The sequence below is a fragment of the Macadamia integrifolia genome, unplaced genomic scaffold (genome assembly GCF_013358625.1).
Source record: "Macadamia integrifolia cultivar HAES 741 unplaced genomic scaffold, SCU_Mint_v3 scaffold264, whole genome shotgun sequence".
Taxonomy (NCBI): Eukaryota; Viridiplantae; Streptophyta; class Magnoliopsida; order Proteales; family Proteaceae; genus Macadamia; species Macadamia integrifolia.
Genome location: NW_024868851.1, coordinates 333,181 through 350,353, shown reverse-complemented (window position 1 = coordinate 350,353; position 17,173 = coordinate 333,181). Strand labels below are relative to the sequence as shown.

The following is a 17,173-nucleotide window of genomic DNA, read 5'->3' as shown; positions in this document are numbered from 1 at the left end:
GGGGGGGGGGGAGTGCTCAATGATGACAACAGTACATGACCTGTAATTTTATAGCAAAACTAGAGGGCCATGGTTTCCAACATTTGCAGCTGAGATGACTATAGACTCCAAACCAAACTGCACCATACACATATTCTTTTTTTTTTTTTTGCTAACGACGGGTATCCAAGCCTTCGGCCTGACTAGTCCCGTGGGCCCATACTGACCCCACAATTGCATGGACCTGGTCATACCGGGGTTGAATGAGAACCATTCAACTTTCAATGAAAGCAATGAAGAGCACTAAACACCCCTGTGTGAGTGGCCCAAGGTATGCCTAGTGGGAGTCGAACTTAGGACGTCCGAGTTTACGGCTCGTACCAAGTTTGTTGCTCACCAACTGCGCTACCCCCTTGGGTTACCATACACATATTCAAATCCTTAATAGCTACTGGCAGTTAGATTGGGCTTAAACAGTACCAATCAATCAACAAGAGAAAAAAATTCCACTAAAATTTAACTCAAAGCTTGAGACAGAATCCAACCATATCCTTACAACATCCCATAGGCCCCCTTAAGGCTTGAATCAGAGTCAAACCATACCTTTAGAACACCCCATGGCCCTCTTTTTCTATTCTCAACCAAGACTCTTACCAAATTCATAGAAATAAGACCACAATTCTGCTCATCCTTTTTCTTCACTTCGCGAGGAGAAGAACACTAAATTTGAATTCCTTTGTCCTTGCAGCAAGTAGAAAGCAATATATATATATATATATTTATATTTAATATGGGTTTTGATGATCCTGCATCCTTATGTCTTTTATGTTTAATGAAATGCAGCCTTGTTTTTGATAAACTGTGTTGTGAATCTTATTTTCATTAATATACTAGTCTTTTGTGTATTGTGGTCAACATGGTTCAATTGCTTAAACTTTCAAGACCGGATATTCTGATATTAGTAGCAGATTTAGTGGGATGAGGCTTTATTTCTGCCTGGGAAATTCCACTGTCAGCTAGTTTGGATTCTGTCCTGTCTCATTTTCTCATTCTCTTATGTATTTGGGAACATCTGGTATGAGTAGATTTGCTTGTTGTTAAGTTTCCTACCATCATTACCAGAACAGGAGTTTTGAGGTACTGAAGTTTGGATTGCTCCCTCTAACTAAACTTAGCCATGTTGGTTCTTAATTTTTTTAAACATTCTTAACTCGTGAAATATTTCTTTTAATCAGTCCCGGAATAAATTTGCAGAATTTTCCATTCTATTTCTTGTTCACATTTATTTTTGTTGTTTTAATCCTGTTGAAATGTCCTTTGGTCTTCCCATTAGCCTCGTTCTGTCCTCTATGCAGGGATGGATATGAACCAGAGCTTGCAGCAGTTGCAACAGGTTCTCACATTGATGCAATTCCATACGCTGGAAAATATGATGGTGTTGTTGGTGTTTTGGGGGCAATAGAGGCAATTAATGTTCTGAAAAGGTGCGCAACTTTCCTGAATGACTATATCCAAAGACATTCTCTTTTTCTCTTCAGTTTTTTTATACCCTTCATGGAAACATAGGTTAGTCTTAGAAGTACAATTTTTTAACAGGAAGAATAGGAAAAACTGATTAACCAGCGATCCTTACATTTTATAAAGCATATGGATAACATTATCAACTTTTATGGCCATGCCTGCCTTCTGCCATGAAGTTGATAATATTGATGATTTGACATGACAAAGTGTTTTATTAAACAAGCCTTAGAGTAATTAACCTTGATTTTGGAAATACTTTCTTCAGACCCAGCATGAAATCATTTGTGTATTGGGTGACTAGAAACGAACTTTGCTGAAAACATTAATAGCAGATCTCAGTGCAGATCATATTTGTGTTGCAGCCCTTCACAGTGATATTTTTTTTTTTTTGGGGTGGGGGGGTAAATACCTTTCACAGTGAATGACCCAATATACACAGTGTCCCTAAAAGTAGTTCATGATCACGAGTTACCCAACCTTACTCCTAAGCATGCAAAGAGAATAAGCATTTTGAATCAATTGTGAATTCCTTTAAAGATTTTAGCTGGGAAAGTTTTCCTGACTCATTGAAATGTTCATATTTCCTTTAATATGACTATTTCTGCAGCACACTGTGGTTCATGGCTACATGTGCATATATGCTGACTGAAGTTTCACAGGTCTGGCTTCAAGCCTAAAAGATCGTTGGAGGTGATCTTGTTCACATCCGAAGAGCCCACACGATATGGGATCGGCTGCTTGGGAAGGTTGCAACCATGATTTTATTTTGACTTTAGGTTGAGTGTCTAAATTTTTTTCCTTTGTTTTAACATCATTTTGACTTCATATGCTTTCTATTGATTTAAATGTGCAGCCGCTTAATGTCAGGAAGTGAACAGCTGGCAAATGTTCTCAAAGAGACAGTTGATGGTCAAAATATGTCATTTTTTGATGCTGCAAGATCTGCTGGCTATGCAAAAGACAGTGAAGACTTATCCACCGTGTTCCTGGAGAAAGGAAGCTATTTTGCTTTTGTGGAATTGCACATAGAGCAGGGGCCCATCTTGGAAGAAGAAGGTATGCTATCTTAACATTCAAATATCCCTTTGCTTGCCACTCAGCACATTAAATGCTTGCTAATAGAGAAAATTTCTGAAGCTAGGTATCTCAATTGGTGTTGTGACTGCAATTGCTGCTCCTGCAAGTATCAAGGTAGAATTTGAAGGCAATGGAGGACATGCCGGAGCTGTCCTAATGCCATATAGGTGATAAGTATTTACATCTTCCTTAGTGCTATCACTTGTTGAGAATATTGAGACTACCCATTGATAGAATTGAACAAACTGTGATTGTAGAGGGCAATTCCCTTTTTCAGTTTTATTGCTTTCCTTTGGAGATTGCATAAAACATATACAGATATGCCAAATACTCCATTCCAGTGATAATTGTATGTAATGGTGTGTATGAGTTCAAGAGGAGCACATCCTGATTCAGCCCAAAAATTATAAATTCAACCAAATTAGAACTGGTAACCAATCTCAACATAGAAGTATTGAAAAACTCATATAAGTAAAAAATATTAAATATCAATAGGAGACAATATGTCACATAAATTACACGATTAAATTCAACAGACTTTCGAGCTGTGCACCCTCAACTAAGAAACAGTAGTTTGTAGTGAGAACTATATTGAGTTCAAGAGAGTTTGCTAAGAAAATGTCAGATTAAGTTATTTCATGTCTATCTCTGTTATTTAAGTTTACTGCAGTACTACCTAAAATAAAATTTCTCTAGCTTTTCAGATATCAAAGAGCATGGTGTTAGGGTTATCTGTGGGAATTTTAGTCATCTTATACAATATTATCTTTATGCAGAGTTCTCCATCTGGATGTGTTTCTAACCCCCCGCCCCTCGGGCCTTCTCTCTCTCTCTTCTTCTTCTTTTTTTTTTTTTTTTTTTTTTTTTTTTTTTTCTTAATGTTTTCTTATGCTTGAAATATGGTGTGTTCTTATTGGTTACCCTTGAACTGAGCAAGGAACGAGAACACTTTCCCCTATTTTGTTAGGCTCAAGCTTACAATAGTATATGCTATGCTGTACCATCTTCAGAGTAGATTGGCCCTTTTTGAGTAGGAATTGTGCTTGGTCATTCAATTGATATCCATAATCTTTTTATATGCCATTGCAAGCAGAAATGATGCAGGATTGGCAGCTGCAGAGTTAGCATTAGCTGTTGAAAAACATGTAGTGGAATCAGGATCAATTGACACTGTTGGTACTGTAGGTAAGTAATTATTTCTTTGGAAGTATATATCCTCAAGGCAATATAGAAGTAAAGACTGCGTTGAGGATTTTCTTGTTCATTTTTACTACCCTTTACATATATTTCTGCTTTTTCCAGGCATATTGGAGCTGCATCCCGGAGCAATCAATAGCATACCTAGCAAATCACACCTGGATATTGGTTTGCTTCTTCTCCATGATGAATTAAGTTTTTTTTTTTTTTTTTCAAGTTCCATGCATTAGATGCTATAGCTGTTATGCTAGTTTTTCCATAACTTTATATGTTGTATATGATAATTTGATTGTCCCACTTGTTCCTTCCTATGCTAAATGGGTATGATATTCTTGTAGTTAACCACCTCTTCTCTTGCAGATACACGGGACATTGATGAGAAGAGGAGAAACACAGTAATTGAAAAAATACATCAAACAGCTGTGACAATAGCGAAGAATCGCCGGGTCAACCTTACAGAATTTAAAATTACCACTCAGGATCCACCAGCCCTGTCAGATAAATCAATAATTAGGGCAATGGAGATCTCATCACAAGAGCTCAACCTCACTCATAAGTTGATGATTAGCCGTGCCTACCATGATTCATTGTTCATGGCCAGGTTTATTGGGAATTTTAGATAACTGGAAAATAAAACTAGAACTTTCATCTTTACCTGAAATCTCTAAACTTCCTACAATTGGAACTTTTTTTTTCTTCTGTTTCTAATTATGTGACAACACATCTGTGCAGAATATCTCCAATGGGCATGATCTTCATTCCATGTTACAAAGGTTCGGGCTTTTATCCTTACTAGAGTGAATTTATTCACCTATCACACTCCCTCTGATTTGTGGTGTTGATTTTGCACTCTGCTAACTCAAGCTTAAATAAAGCATATGCATTTTGGTTTTCAAAAAACCATTGGCTAAATGATCTTATTATACCATTCCACTGTTTGACTAAGTCTAGCAATTAAATGTCAGGTACTGGTCATTTAGCATAGCATATGCAATCATATATATTTGACTTATACATACTTTCCAACCTTGGAACTAACATTTGAGTATTCCCTTAATTTTGCAGGTTATAGCCACAAGCCTGAAGAATATGCGTCCAGTGAAGATATTGCAAATGGGGTCAAGGTCTTAACACTTACACTTGCAAAGTTATCCCAGGACTGATTTCCACATCTTTGGTGATGCAGAAATTGAACACAAATAGATTAGTATGATTATGTCTTAGCAGTTGAGTGGATCCCCTAGTTATGATTATGTTTCGGCAGTTGCTTCCTCTGGCAGCTCAATTACTGATTGTGAAAATTTAAATAACTACTATTGTCATGTACATTCTAAAAGGATATAAATAACTGGGCCCCAGTTTATCATTCTAAGCGATTTAAACAGTCAATAGAAGGGATTCAATATAAAATATCTTTGGATCAGACGATCAGTAGAACCTTTCACAATTATCATCAGTCTGAAGTAATCAGAAAATTCAAGAACATTACTACAAAAGCCCTCCCAAGAAACAACGAAAGAAAAAAAAAAAAATGAAAGTTTTGTTCCATCTACAGTACCTATCTGTCTAAAGACCCTAATGTTCATGTTACAAAAAAATCAAATCTGAACAAGAATTATTACTACAGCCTATCATTTCTCAGTAATACTCCATTCCACTTTGCCATCTGCTGCAGCCACCTCTGCTGTCGTTGTAGCAGTTGGCACCTTATTATCTGAACTTTCAGTCTTTGTCAGTAATATTTCTAGCTGCAAATCAATGAGAGAGACATGGTATATAAATTGTAAGAAAATGATGGAGAAGGCCATTTTGACCAATTTGAAATGGATAGAAAATAATAAATGCATTTGTTCACCTTGGCTTTCTGAACCATGCGGCCATTAGTCTCATCTTTCATGCCAACTGTAGAAGTCATAATCTCTGTTGAATAGCCAAAAGGTAGGTTAGTGTATCTGATATCGTCATTCATTGTGCAAGGAAAATGGATCAGCACTAAGAGGAGGTAAGTTCTTACTCTTCTGGGAAGCCAGTCCATTGTTCTTCAGAATTTCAGCAATTGTGACAACTGTAGTGATTGCTGATATAAGAAGAGGGCAAATGTCAACAACAAAATAGCAGTCAAGAATACAAAGCATAGTATCTCTCTACATTTGGATCTGTAATTCCTTCACCATTATTTGTACAGTTAATATTTGGAGGCATTCAGTCCCTATTCAACTAGTTATGCCAACTGATAAAACAAAATTTATAGAAGAGGAGGTTTTATCCTCCATATAAATATGTAAGATTCAAATGCTGAAGGTTGGAACCACTTGAAACTTTTGCAAATTTCTGGTTGAATGAGGATTCTTCTCTTTCCAACTACTAACCAATATCTTAAATGGGGATGGATGGGGATCTATCTCTGGTGCTGTTTACTGCTTCTCGTTGAGGGTCCCAGCAGGCAGTAGAGCACAAAAAGGAACAAATATAAAACAGAAAGGAATCCAAAAATCAGATAAAGGCAGGAGGAACACATGAAAACTAAGAACCCCGGAATCCTTAATATGAAAAAAGACCCAAGGGATTGTTTCCAGAAAAGACAAATAGTCTTTAATACATAAAAGAAAAAGGGATTGTTTCAATTAAGCATACCCATGCCCAAGGCAGAGAGCTCAACCTCCTCATGCTGCTGCATGTACCTCTGCAAAACAGAGAGAGAAGTCATTAGACATTTTGATGTCGAGCATTAGCAAGAAGCAGATACAAGATGTTTTACTATCTTGTGGGTGGGTGGGGAATTAAGTCGTGATGAAATTCAAGAATGGTAGGATGGAGATTGATATTATCCACTGCTTTCCAAAATTTACAGGGAATGCACTTGCTAAGCATTTTTTTTATAAGCCTGCAGTGTACAGAAAAATCTCTAATGTCTTACCAAAGAACTGATGCATTATCTTAAAAAATGGAACAACCCGAAGAATTAGAGACTCTACAAATACAAACAACTAGACTCTATTCCATCCCTTCGTGATAAAATTATCATAGAACTTATTGAGATGTAAACGATTACATTACCCACTATATTTTTGTTTCTTTTCCCATCCAAGAAAAGTAAAGACGAGCACTGTAATTATTAGCCGCTGTAAGAACTAAACATGATTCTGACTCGTCCATCACAAACTTGTCCAAGAACTGATTATCAAGAATCTTCTCTCAACTATTGTTCTTGGAATATATGGTCTACAAATTATGATGTGATTCGCAGAAAACAAAGAAACAAAGAAAGAAAACACACGATCGAGATTCGAGAAAAGATTGATCAAAGTAACCACGAGCAGTTTTCGGTCTAATTAATAAACTAAAACAATTACTGAACTCTCTCCATCATTTTCATGTCAGTGACACGCTAACTCTCAAAGAAGTGACTGATAACAAATTCGGATCCAACAAGAGCAACGCAAGAACAAACAAACAAAAAAAAAAACAAATCATTTGTGCAGGATAAATAATTCTATCAATGCATGCATCAAGAAAACCACGAGCAAAAGTAGAAAACAGTATGAAAACCCTAAATCTACGAAGAAAACAGAGACGAGAATCTTATTACCTTGGCCAGATTCACGTAGAAATACAGGGGTTTCTTGGTGTTGGAGACCTGAATTTTGTTCTTCTTCTGCCTTTCAATGCTCCCACTCACATCAAGCTTGTTCTCGGCAGATACGACAATGGCGTCTGCAACTGCAACGACCTCCATGATTATCTCTCTCTCTCTAGCGAAGATCCTTTGGCACTCTCTCTCTCTTTCTCACAGTGTCGCTCGCCAGCGGAGAAAACAAATACGTAGAACTGTTACAATGCGAAACTCACAAGGTGGGGTAGGGGGGGTTTATATAGTCGTTGTCTTGGGAACGACTCCCAATGAATATGAAACACGTGTTAGCATTTGATAGGGTATTCACTTCAAGACGGCTCTTGACAGTTAGAAGCCTGGCTAACTGAAGACAAAGTTTGTTACTTCGAGGCCCAAGCGGCGAATTAGAATCAAATGGTAGTTATTCAGTACATGCAAAATGACACTTTTGCCCTCGTCTCACTCTTCGCAAGTCGCGACTCCTCCCGAGGGGATTCGACGCTTTACTACATGCAGACATGTTCGACTTGATCAGACGATCACAACCGTTCATTTCATCGCTTCGGACTTTGTGATGGGGAAGTGGGACCCATTATCCTAAGCCGCAGTTGCCTTTTTTTTTTTTTTTTTTTCTAGAACGCAGTTGCCTATTAACGTTAATAGACAAACCCTTATCGGTTTGGTTTTGATTTAGGGTTTCTGAAACTGATAAAAAATCAACCCGGGCCAATTGAAATCAGAAACCGAAGAGCCCAAAAAAAATATTATTTCAAACATTTTTAATGTATATTTATAAATATGAAAGAGAAAAAAAAAAAAAAAAAAATGGAACTGAATCGGTGACAATCTGATAAAAACACGTTAAGCCAATTTGATAAAGACTGAGTCGAACCATACCAAAATGAACTTTGGCTTAATGGTTTCGTTTGATTGGTTTCAATACCATCCTGAAACCGGCTCATCCCCGACTGAAACCAGACCAAATGGACTGATTTACACCCCTAATTCTAGGAGCCCAATCGGAGCATCCAATCATGGAACCGTTCAGTGAATAGGGTGGTTATGGTAATGGCTCCTTGTGAGCCATTCTAATTACTCAGAACCTGTTGATACCCTTAATTTCTAGTAGCTCTATAATGCTGGCAGATGAATAAGCAGGTTGCTAATTTCTCTATTAATACAAGAAAAATCTGTCAAGCGGATATGTCAGTGAGGAGGTGATCCATCAAGTTGATAACATAAAAGGTACACATATGGATTTGTCAGAGGATGCGTCAGAGTTGAAGCCCAATGATGACGGCGATTCTGGTTATGTTGTCTAAAGAAACCTGACCCATCCGGTCTTGTGAAGCTTTATGTGGAAGAGTCATCGCATCAAAAGTACCTCATACTATCTTCGCTCCTACGATTGGGCTACTTAAATCTTCCATAACATTTCTTTGCGGGTGTAAAAATGTTCCTTTCCAGTTTCCTTTTGTAATGCGGGGTCTATTCCGCTTGTTTTTAAGGGGCTGCTCTCTCTTCCTTAGACATGTCTAATAGAGGTTGCCTTCTCTTATTTATTCTTTCTTCTTTCTTTCTTATATATAACATTTCTTACCTATCAAAAAAATAAAAATAAAAAATCTACCAAATGTAGATATATATATATATATAGTGTACTGACTATAACATTAGATCTGGTAATAAGAAAATGCTTGGTCTAAATAGGTTTGAAAAATGATGAAGCAATGTTGTCTTCTCACTTTGACAAAGAAAAAGAATCCCGAAAAAAGATTGAAGTTACAGGATTTGTTTTCACTACCACCCTTCATTTCTTATGTCTCTTGTTAATTCTTAAATGTATAGACAAGATGCTTTAGTTAGTGAAGAGCTTTCCTATTAAGCTCAGTTCTAAGAATTCGATTTTGATCGAATATGATCAATGTTGGTTGGATCTGATTTTCAATTTCTAACTCAAGTATAACCTCGAATAGGGCTATTTGAAGGGCTATGATCCATGTAGCAAATCCAATCTAGGAGGGATATTACTGAGCTGTTGTTGTTTCAATGATCTTTTCTTTTACTTCCTTTTAGGTAGAGGGTCTCTTAAAAGGCAACATGGTCTTTACACCAACATAAGAGCCAATGAGAACACTAGTAGAAGGATCAACAAGGGTGAGATTTTTTTCTTTTTATGAGGGGTGGGGCGGTCATCCCCCCCCCCCCCAAACCCCCAAACCCCAAACCCCAAACCCCAAACCCCAAACCTTACATGTGTTTGGGCGTAGGGGGTCCTTTTTCCTTTTTTATTTACTTAGATCCATATACCGGAACCCATTTAGTTGGGATATGGCTGAATTTTTTGTTGTTTGATGTTTGCATATGCATATAATTATAACCAAAATTGCTTGGAAGAATTAATATAATCTATAAGAATTACTCTTGAGAGATTGAAACAGACCTTAGCTAAGTCTCTAGTTAGGAACTTCACCTTGATCTTTTTTTTATTTTTATTTTTTTGTCAAAAGTTGAAACTTATATTGAGAAAAAAGACTCTATCCGGGAATATAGGGGCTGCGTCTAAGACACAAAGGGAGCCAAAATGATCACTATATCCCCATGAAATGTGAAAATGTCCACCCTGTTACTTCTTCTATGTGCTTTCCCATTGACCCCTGCTCTGATTCAGAAGCCACGCTCCCAAACAAAAAACTCTTCCCCAACTATACTAGCCATTTGTCGGTTCACATGGGGAGCTGTTCCACGATTTTATAAGGATTATATATATATATATAACTTTGTTTAGCTACAGATTAAAGCATGCAATGGGGACATAGTACATTAGATTGAACCCCTTTTTGAGAGACCACCACCAATAGAATCGTGCACGGACCAGAATACCCTTTTCCTTTTGGGACACAGTGAGGTTAGAGTGAAACTTTATAACAAGGCTGCCTTATTAAACAAAGATTAGGAGGGCTCACTTTGTTGATGTCCACTCATTATTATGCTTGTACACATAAGGTAATGTTGTAGAGTTAGTTTTACTAAAACCAAAGCAGTGTTGTCTTCTCACTTTGACAAAAGAAAAAGGACTCCCTTGTTCCCTATGGAAAAAGATTGAAGTTCCGTGGTTTGTTTTTTTCTAATCTTTTTGTTATCACATGGAGCTATGGATCAGGAGATAAGATCTAGCCATAAGAAAAATGCTTGGTATAAATAGGTTTGAAAAATGATAAAGCAGTGCTGTCTTCTCACTTTGACAAAAGAAAAAGACTCTAGGAAAAAGATTGAAGTTTTATGGTTTGTTTTCACCAGGCCCCCTTCTCTTCTCCCTTCGCCCCTCTTATTTCTCAAGTATGTCATTTCGAGATCCCTAAATTTATAGACACAAGATGCTCAGTTAGTGGAGAGCTTTCCTCCAAGTTTGGTTATAAGACTATGATTTTAGTCGAATCAAATCGTTATTGGTCGACTCCAATAAGAGATAAAGGCTTAATTATAGATATAAACATAAAAAATACATGAGTAAAAGAATCAAGGAACCATGGGCTATGATACCATCTTAGAGGGTCGAATAGAAACCCTTAAGTTGGTAGGTGCATGGAAATCACTAAAGGATATACAAGGACATCCAAAATCACTAACTTAACTGATGTGGGACTATTCTTAATAGTGGCTCTTCATCTACCACGACTATGATGACGAGCCTACCCAACCATCCGTCCATCCCCCTCCACACATCGTGGGAAAAATAAAAAAACTATTTACGACTTTGAGTCTTAAACTTGGCCAAAATATGGTGACTTCAACTGAGTTAACTCATGATCGACTGAATCCAATCTAATTAAAGATCCTAATTAACATTTAAATACTTTAACCACATGGATCTCATGTTTTGTCTTATTCGAAATTTCTCAATTTGCCTAACACAAATGGTCAAGTTGCACTAAGGGTGTTAATCGGTTTAGTTTCGATTTAAACGGTGCCACTGTGACCATTTAGTAAACGATTTCGGTTTTCACGGTTTCTAAACGGTGTCCGTTTCACGGTTTTAAACGGTTTTGGTTTTGATTTCGGTTTATTCCATACGGTTTGTAAAACGGTTCACAATCGGTTTGTTATAACTTGCAACCATCTCTAAACTGAATATCATAAGTTTATCCAAAAATAATTGGCAACCACATATAAGAGATTCTATATTAACGATGGTATGTCTTAATTTGATAATTTAGTGATATTTCTTTGCATAACCATTCTCAAACATATAGAATTAATATCATACAACATCCAAATCCAGCCTTCTACAGCATAAAATTTTAAAATGACAGGTGGTTCAGCCAAAACACCCCATCTGTGATAACAAATAGTAACATATATGGATTATAAGTTCATGATCTAAAGCCTAAACTAACTGAATTGTAAAGAATCATACCAAAGCAAGATGAACACTTAATTTAATTGTTAATTGTTATACAGATTACTATCCCTACTTTATTTAATTGTTATACGGATTAATCGGATCGATTTAAACGTTTTTAAACGGTTCGATTTAAAATGTTTCAATTCGGTTTGAAACCAACGGGTTTCGTAGTTAAAACCAACCCGACCCGTTTAGCCAATCGGCTAGAAACTTGAAACCATAACCGCACCATTTACTAAAAGGTTTTACTGTTTTGGAGTAAATGGATAGGTTCGGTTTCGGTTACAAATTCACATCCTTAAGTTGCACCCCTTGTTCTTCATGCATGTAGTATCATATATATTTTATTACCCAAATCATATATAGCTATTTAACCGCATTGTTTGCTTGTTCATATATAGAGCCATAAGTTTACGTTTATGATTCATGATATTGTATCTAAATGTCTAATAGATGATTCTATGAACGACAAGGAACAATTGGTAGTATACCATTATTCTTCTTAATGTTGTAGGATTTAGGATTTAGGATTTAGGATTTAGGGTTTAGGGTTTAGAGTTTTCAATATTATTATAATTGTCATCTGATCCTCAACATAGGTATCAACTTCTTGATTTTATGTAAGTGGTCCATTATATTTCTTGGATTGAAAATAATAGTAAACAAAGAAAAGGCGAAAGAAACACGTCTCTAATATGATAGATGATGAAGATGAAACCTCTCACATCGTAAGATCAGCTATATGATATAGGATTAAGACTCATCATCCTTTGAATAATACTGTGGTCCATCTTTACTAATCAAAGTTGTGGTATAGGATTATGACTTCTCATCATTTTCGTTAAGATTAACTAGTAACCAACCTTTTTAAATGAGGAGGTTGGTACAAGAGCCAAAACATTTAAGGCAACATAAACACCCAAACAAAACAAAGCTAAGGCCGGTGGGTGCTCTCATGAATAGTCTTTTTCAATTCTAAAGTGCATGCAAGAGATAATAGAGATTTTTAAGGCTAAGTAGAGAAGTGACATCCACATCCATTCCCTTCACGTTTTGAATATTTTAATTTTTAAGCTAAAGGGGATCCCACTTCCAACTCAAAACAAGCTAGCATTCTTCCTTTTACCCCACTCACGACCTTCCACCCCTTTCTCAATTTCAATCTCAACTCATCACTTATTATTTTATTATTTTTAAAATTTTATAATAATAATATTTTTTAATGAGAATAAATCTTGTTATTTCATATGTATAATAAAAGAAATATGTAAAACAATTACAACTTTTGATAATAAAATAGTAATAATTTATTTTTAAATTATTTTTTGAAAATCATTATTTTACTTTTGACTTACAAAACTTTGAGAATAAGAGAATAGATAATCATAGATTTTATTCTGTAAATTATAAATAATGTATACCTAAACAAATAATTTTTTTTTTGGTACAACCTAAGCAAATAATTGAAGATGCCTTTATTTTCCAAAACTAAGTTATAATCCTATGTTGCATGCTACATAATAACTATGTTCATCCATTTTCTAAAGAGGAGTAGCTAATGGTGGGCTGCTTTTTTTAATTAAATAATTGTAACAAACACATAGTTTAAGCCTTTAATTTGATAACATAATCACTAAAATGATACTTTAATTAACAAACTAGATATGCGTTTATTTTTATCTTTAATTTGATAAAATGTCGGCAAACTAGACATGCATTTGGTTCTTCCATAATTGTTATTCTTTTCTAATGTACTATTACATAATGGTAATATTTTTCAATGCTTGATTAGACACCAATACTTGAAAGTCTTCATTAACTAGATAATTAATCTTTCACCAATACTTAAAAGTCTTAATTAACTAGATAATTAATCTTTCAAAAGGTTAATATAATAGCAATGAGGCTCATACTAATCTTTTGCTGGTAAAGACAAGGCTCACACTAATCAGTAATCACCATTCCTCCAGTAGACAGGCCTAATCCCTTCATCTTGCATGACAAAAGGATGGGACCTTGATCATTATAGATTGAAGTTTAAGAACAATCGCCAAATCCTCTCTTTAGACCCCTTAAAAAAAAATCTCCCTTTTAAAAGACTTTTCCAAACCCACGACGTTGCTGATTTATATAGGCTTTAAGAAAATTAAGATCTATGGTGAAAATATATATTTCCCTTTCAAAACCCAAACCCATGGGGCATCAGTATGTAAGATCTTTCAACATTGTTTAGTTAAAAATGCCAAATTGAAACTAATCAAATCCCTAAAACCTAAACCCCTAAACTTTTTGTTTTGACATAATTGATCCAACGAAATCCAGGAGATGTAGAAATAAAACCTAAAAGCAATGCAGAAAGTAACGAAAAAAAAACAAGAATAAACCATGCACACAAATTTACGAGGTTCGACAAGATTACCTATGTCCTTTGTGAGATAAGATTTTGTTTTACTATCAATGGAGAATAGGGTTACAACGCTTGTCCTCACACCTTTCATAATTTCTTATAAAGAAAGTAAATCTCACTACAAATATATAGTGAAAAACCCTAATACCGAAAAGTACAAAACTTTCCTCAAATAAAAAACTCAAGGGGACCTACACCAGCACTCCTTGGACTAAACTGCAAAGGAATACAAGATATCATACACCAACAAAAGACACCTTTATCAGAATTATCGTTCCAAAACTAACACATAAATTCATTAAACTCCTTACAAATGCTAATAAGCAAAATAAGCATGGACATGGCATAGTGGTGGCAACAATTTTATTGAAATTCTAGTCGCAGAGTGGATGTTTTCCATTCATCGATCAAGACAACTTGATTTGAACTCTCTCTCTCTAATATAAGAAAAATAAAACTCTTTTAGTTCCATGGAATTTTGTTTTTAATCCCTAATTTTTTCATAATTAACCACTTCTTTAAAACATGTGATCAAGTATTCATTTCTATTTATTGATTAAAAAAAAAAAACATGTGATCAAGCCGATTGCACTTCCAGTAGTCAAAGATATATATATATATATATATATATTTATATATTTTAAGTATAAAGTCAAAGATGTATGAGGACTAAACAAAAATGATAGACATAGCCAAATTAACCTCTTGCCCGAATACAAGATGATATTTCCTTCAAGAGTCCATGAAAAACTCTCTCAAGAGGCATGGCCTTTTAGTATATTGGAAACCTGAGAACCAATGCCTTATAGTATATTGAAAACCTGAGAACCAATCCTCCTGGTACAAATGCCAGTAATGTTTGATGGGACCCTATGCAATCCAAGAGGGGGTGAGTTGAGTATGGTGGAATATAATCAACAATTTAAAACTTAACCAACTAATCAAACGATGAATGTAATGTTATAGACAAAACAATTTACAAAAGTGAAAAAGAGGAAAAAGAGACAACAAATTTAGAGTGATTTAGTACACTTGTGCTAACTATTGTGATGGATGACATAAATGCAAAGCATGTGGATCATGGGATATATATATATATATATTTTTTTTTTTTTTTTTGATAAAATAACATAAAAATATATTAAGCTAAAATATTTACATCATAAGTCATTTTGTCTATTAGAGTTACAAGTCATATGAAATATAAATTTCATAACCGGATAATTTTTTATTGCTTTATAGTGGAAGGAAATTGTGCGTGATAGTGATGAGATTGTGCGGAATGTTGCAAAATAGAGGAGAGACCAAGCTTCCTTAATAGGAAATGGAATAAGGTGAAGTAATCCTTTGTTTGTGTACCATACTTCATGTATACTCCATACTTCAGTAACGCTGTCCTCAAACCTGCCAGGATATCTTCCGCTTCCACTGCTTCATGCTGAATACTTTTAGTCGTATTTGAGCTGAAGAGCCTAAACTGATTTGTGTTTGATATGCGTTCACAAAGCGGAAGTATATCTAGCGCAGCAACTCAACGTTACGGTCTCCACTTAAATCGCAGATGCACAGATAGAGAATCGAACCTAGGACCGTGTGCCTATCCATATAATCTTCAATTTGCCTTAACCATCTGGACAACCAACGGATGGTTGGAACCTTGTGCTCTAGTTACACATTTTTTATCACATCAACCCATTTGAATAGGAGAAAAGATAGCCGAGAAAGAGGATAAAGTTCAAATTTGCATGGAGAGAAAATGAGGGTATTTAAGCCAGTGAAAAAGGAGTTTGTAAATCAAGAATAGGTAGCAAAGGAGACCTAAATTTGGATATTCTCTGCTTGGCCCTATTTTACCTGATACAACAAAAACCATGCACGTACTCCTCTTTCTCCATCTTAAAACTAAGTAATTTAACTATAAATAGCCTAACTTGGCCACTTCACAACCCAAACGGTTCCGGAAATACGCTAACTGAAACCTAAAATAAGGACCAGAAAGTGCTCATTTGCCTAAAATGGGGCCAACCCAAGTAATCTACCAATCAAAAAGAAAAGAAACTGGATATTTAAATGTCATTTCTGATGAAGTCCAGGGGTAGATCAGCAAAAAAATGGAAAGTGTGGATTAATTAAAATAAGGGGTTAATGTGGCTTTATCGACATGGGTTAGAGGGATTAAATCAAGTAGGGCCCATCCTATATTTGTGCGGGTCACTGTTGTAATACACCTAACCTCAGAGCATTAGTAAAGGAGATATTCCAATCTAAGGGTGTATAGGTGGTGATGATGGCTTTTGATGAGAATGTATGATTGAGACTGTAGTGAGATGTCACTCTTTATTTTCTGCTGGGACATAAACGTCCACTAAGTAAGTGTCAAAACACGGATTAAGCGTCAAAGTCACGGATTAGACGACGGACCAACTAATCTTGTCATAGTCTCTCTTTTCCCCTGAAGCTTAAATTTACCATATTAACCTTCCCCCTTACTTATCCAAAATAAAGTAGGATTCATGGAGTGACCACTCTTGGACTTTCCACTCTGAAAAAATACTTTAATTCCATTCAAATAAAAAAATTTGATTCCACACCTAAGGGGAATCTTGCAACCCAAAAACTGGATCATGTTTGGGTTAGACCGGATGGTCAAGCCTAATGGAATTGGAAGTGACATTGTGACCTTGTGGTTGTGGGTTTGACTCGAAAAATAATCTCACCGTGAAGCGGGGGTAAAGGCTATGTACATTATGATCTTTTCTAGACTCCATAGTGGTAGAAACCTTATGCACACCCATTGGATATCCAATCATTTGTTGTTATTCTAGGTTGGACCCCAAACTAAACAAGGTCAGTATTGAGACAGTTGCATGACATCTCCTAAGTTAGGGCCCAACAAGGGTTATGTAGCGTAGGGTTATTAAAATCAAGTGTTGAAAAATCCAAATACAAACATGATCAACATTGTCTTAGACAA

General features: G+C 35.7%; 2 protein-coding genes across 2 annotated transcripts in view; one reads left to right on the top strand and one right to left on the bottom strand.

Moving 5' to 3' along the window:
• The window catches only part of LOC122066950 (ureidoglycolate hydrolase), a 6,788-nt gene extending 1,648 nt beyond the window's left edge, over positions 1–5,140 (top strand). The window contains exons 4-12 of the mRNA XM_042630796.1: positions 1,335–1,463; positions 2,160–2,246; positions 2,354–2,556; positions 2,642–2,744; positions 3,671–3,762; positions 3,880–3,942; positions 4,135–4,375; positions 4,507–4,547; positions 4,840–5,140. Of these exons, the coding sequence (XP_042486730.1) occupies positions 1,335–1,463; positions 2,160–2,246; positions 2,354–2,556; positions 2,642–2,744; positions 3,671–3,762; positions 3,880–3,942; positions 4,135–4,375; positions 4,507–4,547; positions 4,840–4,937 (1,057 nt within the window). The 3' untranslated portion in view covers positions 4,938–5,140. The remainder of the gene's footprint in view (positions 1–1,334; positions 1,464–2,159; positions 2,247–2,353; positions 2,557–2,641; positions 2,745–3,670; positions 3,763–3,879; positions 3,943–4,134; positions 4,376–4,506; positions 4,548–4,839) is intronic.
• Positions 5,141–5,188: 48 nt separating this feature from the next.
• Positions 5,189–7,612, bottom strand: LOC122066951 (uncharacterized protein At2g34160-like). Its single transcript, XM_042630797.1, has 5 exons — positions 7,364–7,612; positions 6,409–6,457; positions 5,789–5,851; positions 5,630–5,694; positions 5,189–5,522 (listed from the first exon to the last, which is right to left on the bottom strand). The coding sequence occupies exons 1-5, from the start codon at positions 7,508–7,510 to the stop codon at positions 5,406–5,408; spliced, it is 441 nt and encodes a 146-aa protein (XP_042486731.1). The 5' UTR covers positions 7,511–7,612; the 3' UTR covers positions 5,189–5,405.
• Between the last annotated feature and the right edge of the window lie 9,561 nt (positions 7,613–17,173).

Coding starts and splice junctions, on each gene's coding strand:
- LOC122066951 (XM_042630797.1), bottom strand. CDS start 7,510: ATGGAGGTCGTTGCAGTTGCAGACGCCATTGTCGTATCTGCCGAGAAC. Junction 6,458..7,363: donor TCTACGTGAATCTGGCCAAG/GTAATAAGATTC, acceptor TCTGTTTTGCAG/AGGTACATGCAGCAGCATGA. Junction 5,852..6,408: donor GCTCTCTGCCTTGGGCATGG/GTATGCTTAATT, acceptor TTCTTATATCAG/CAATCACTACAGTTGTCACA.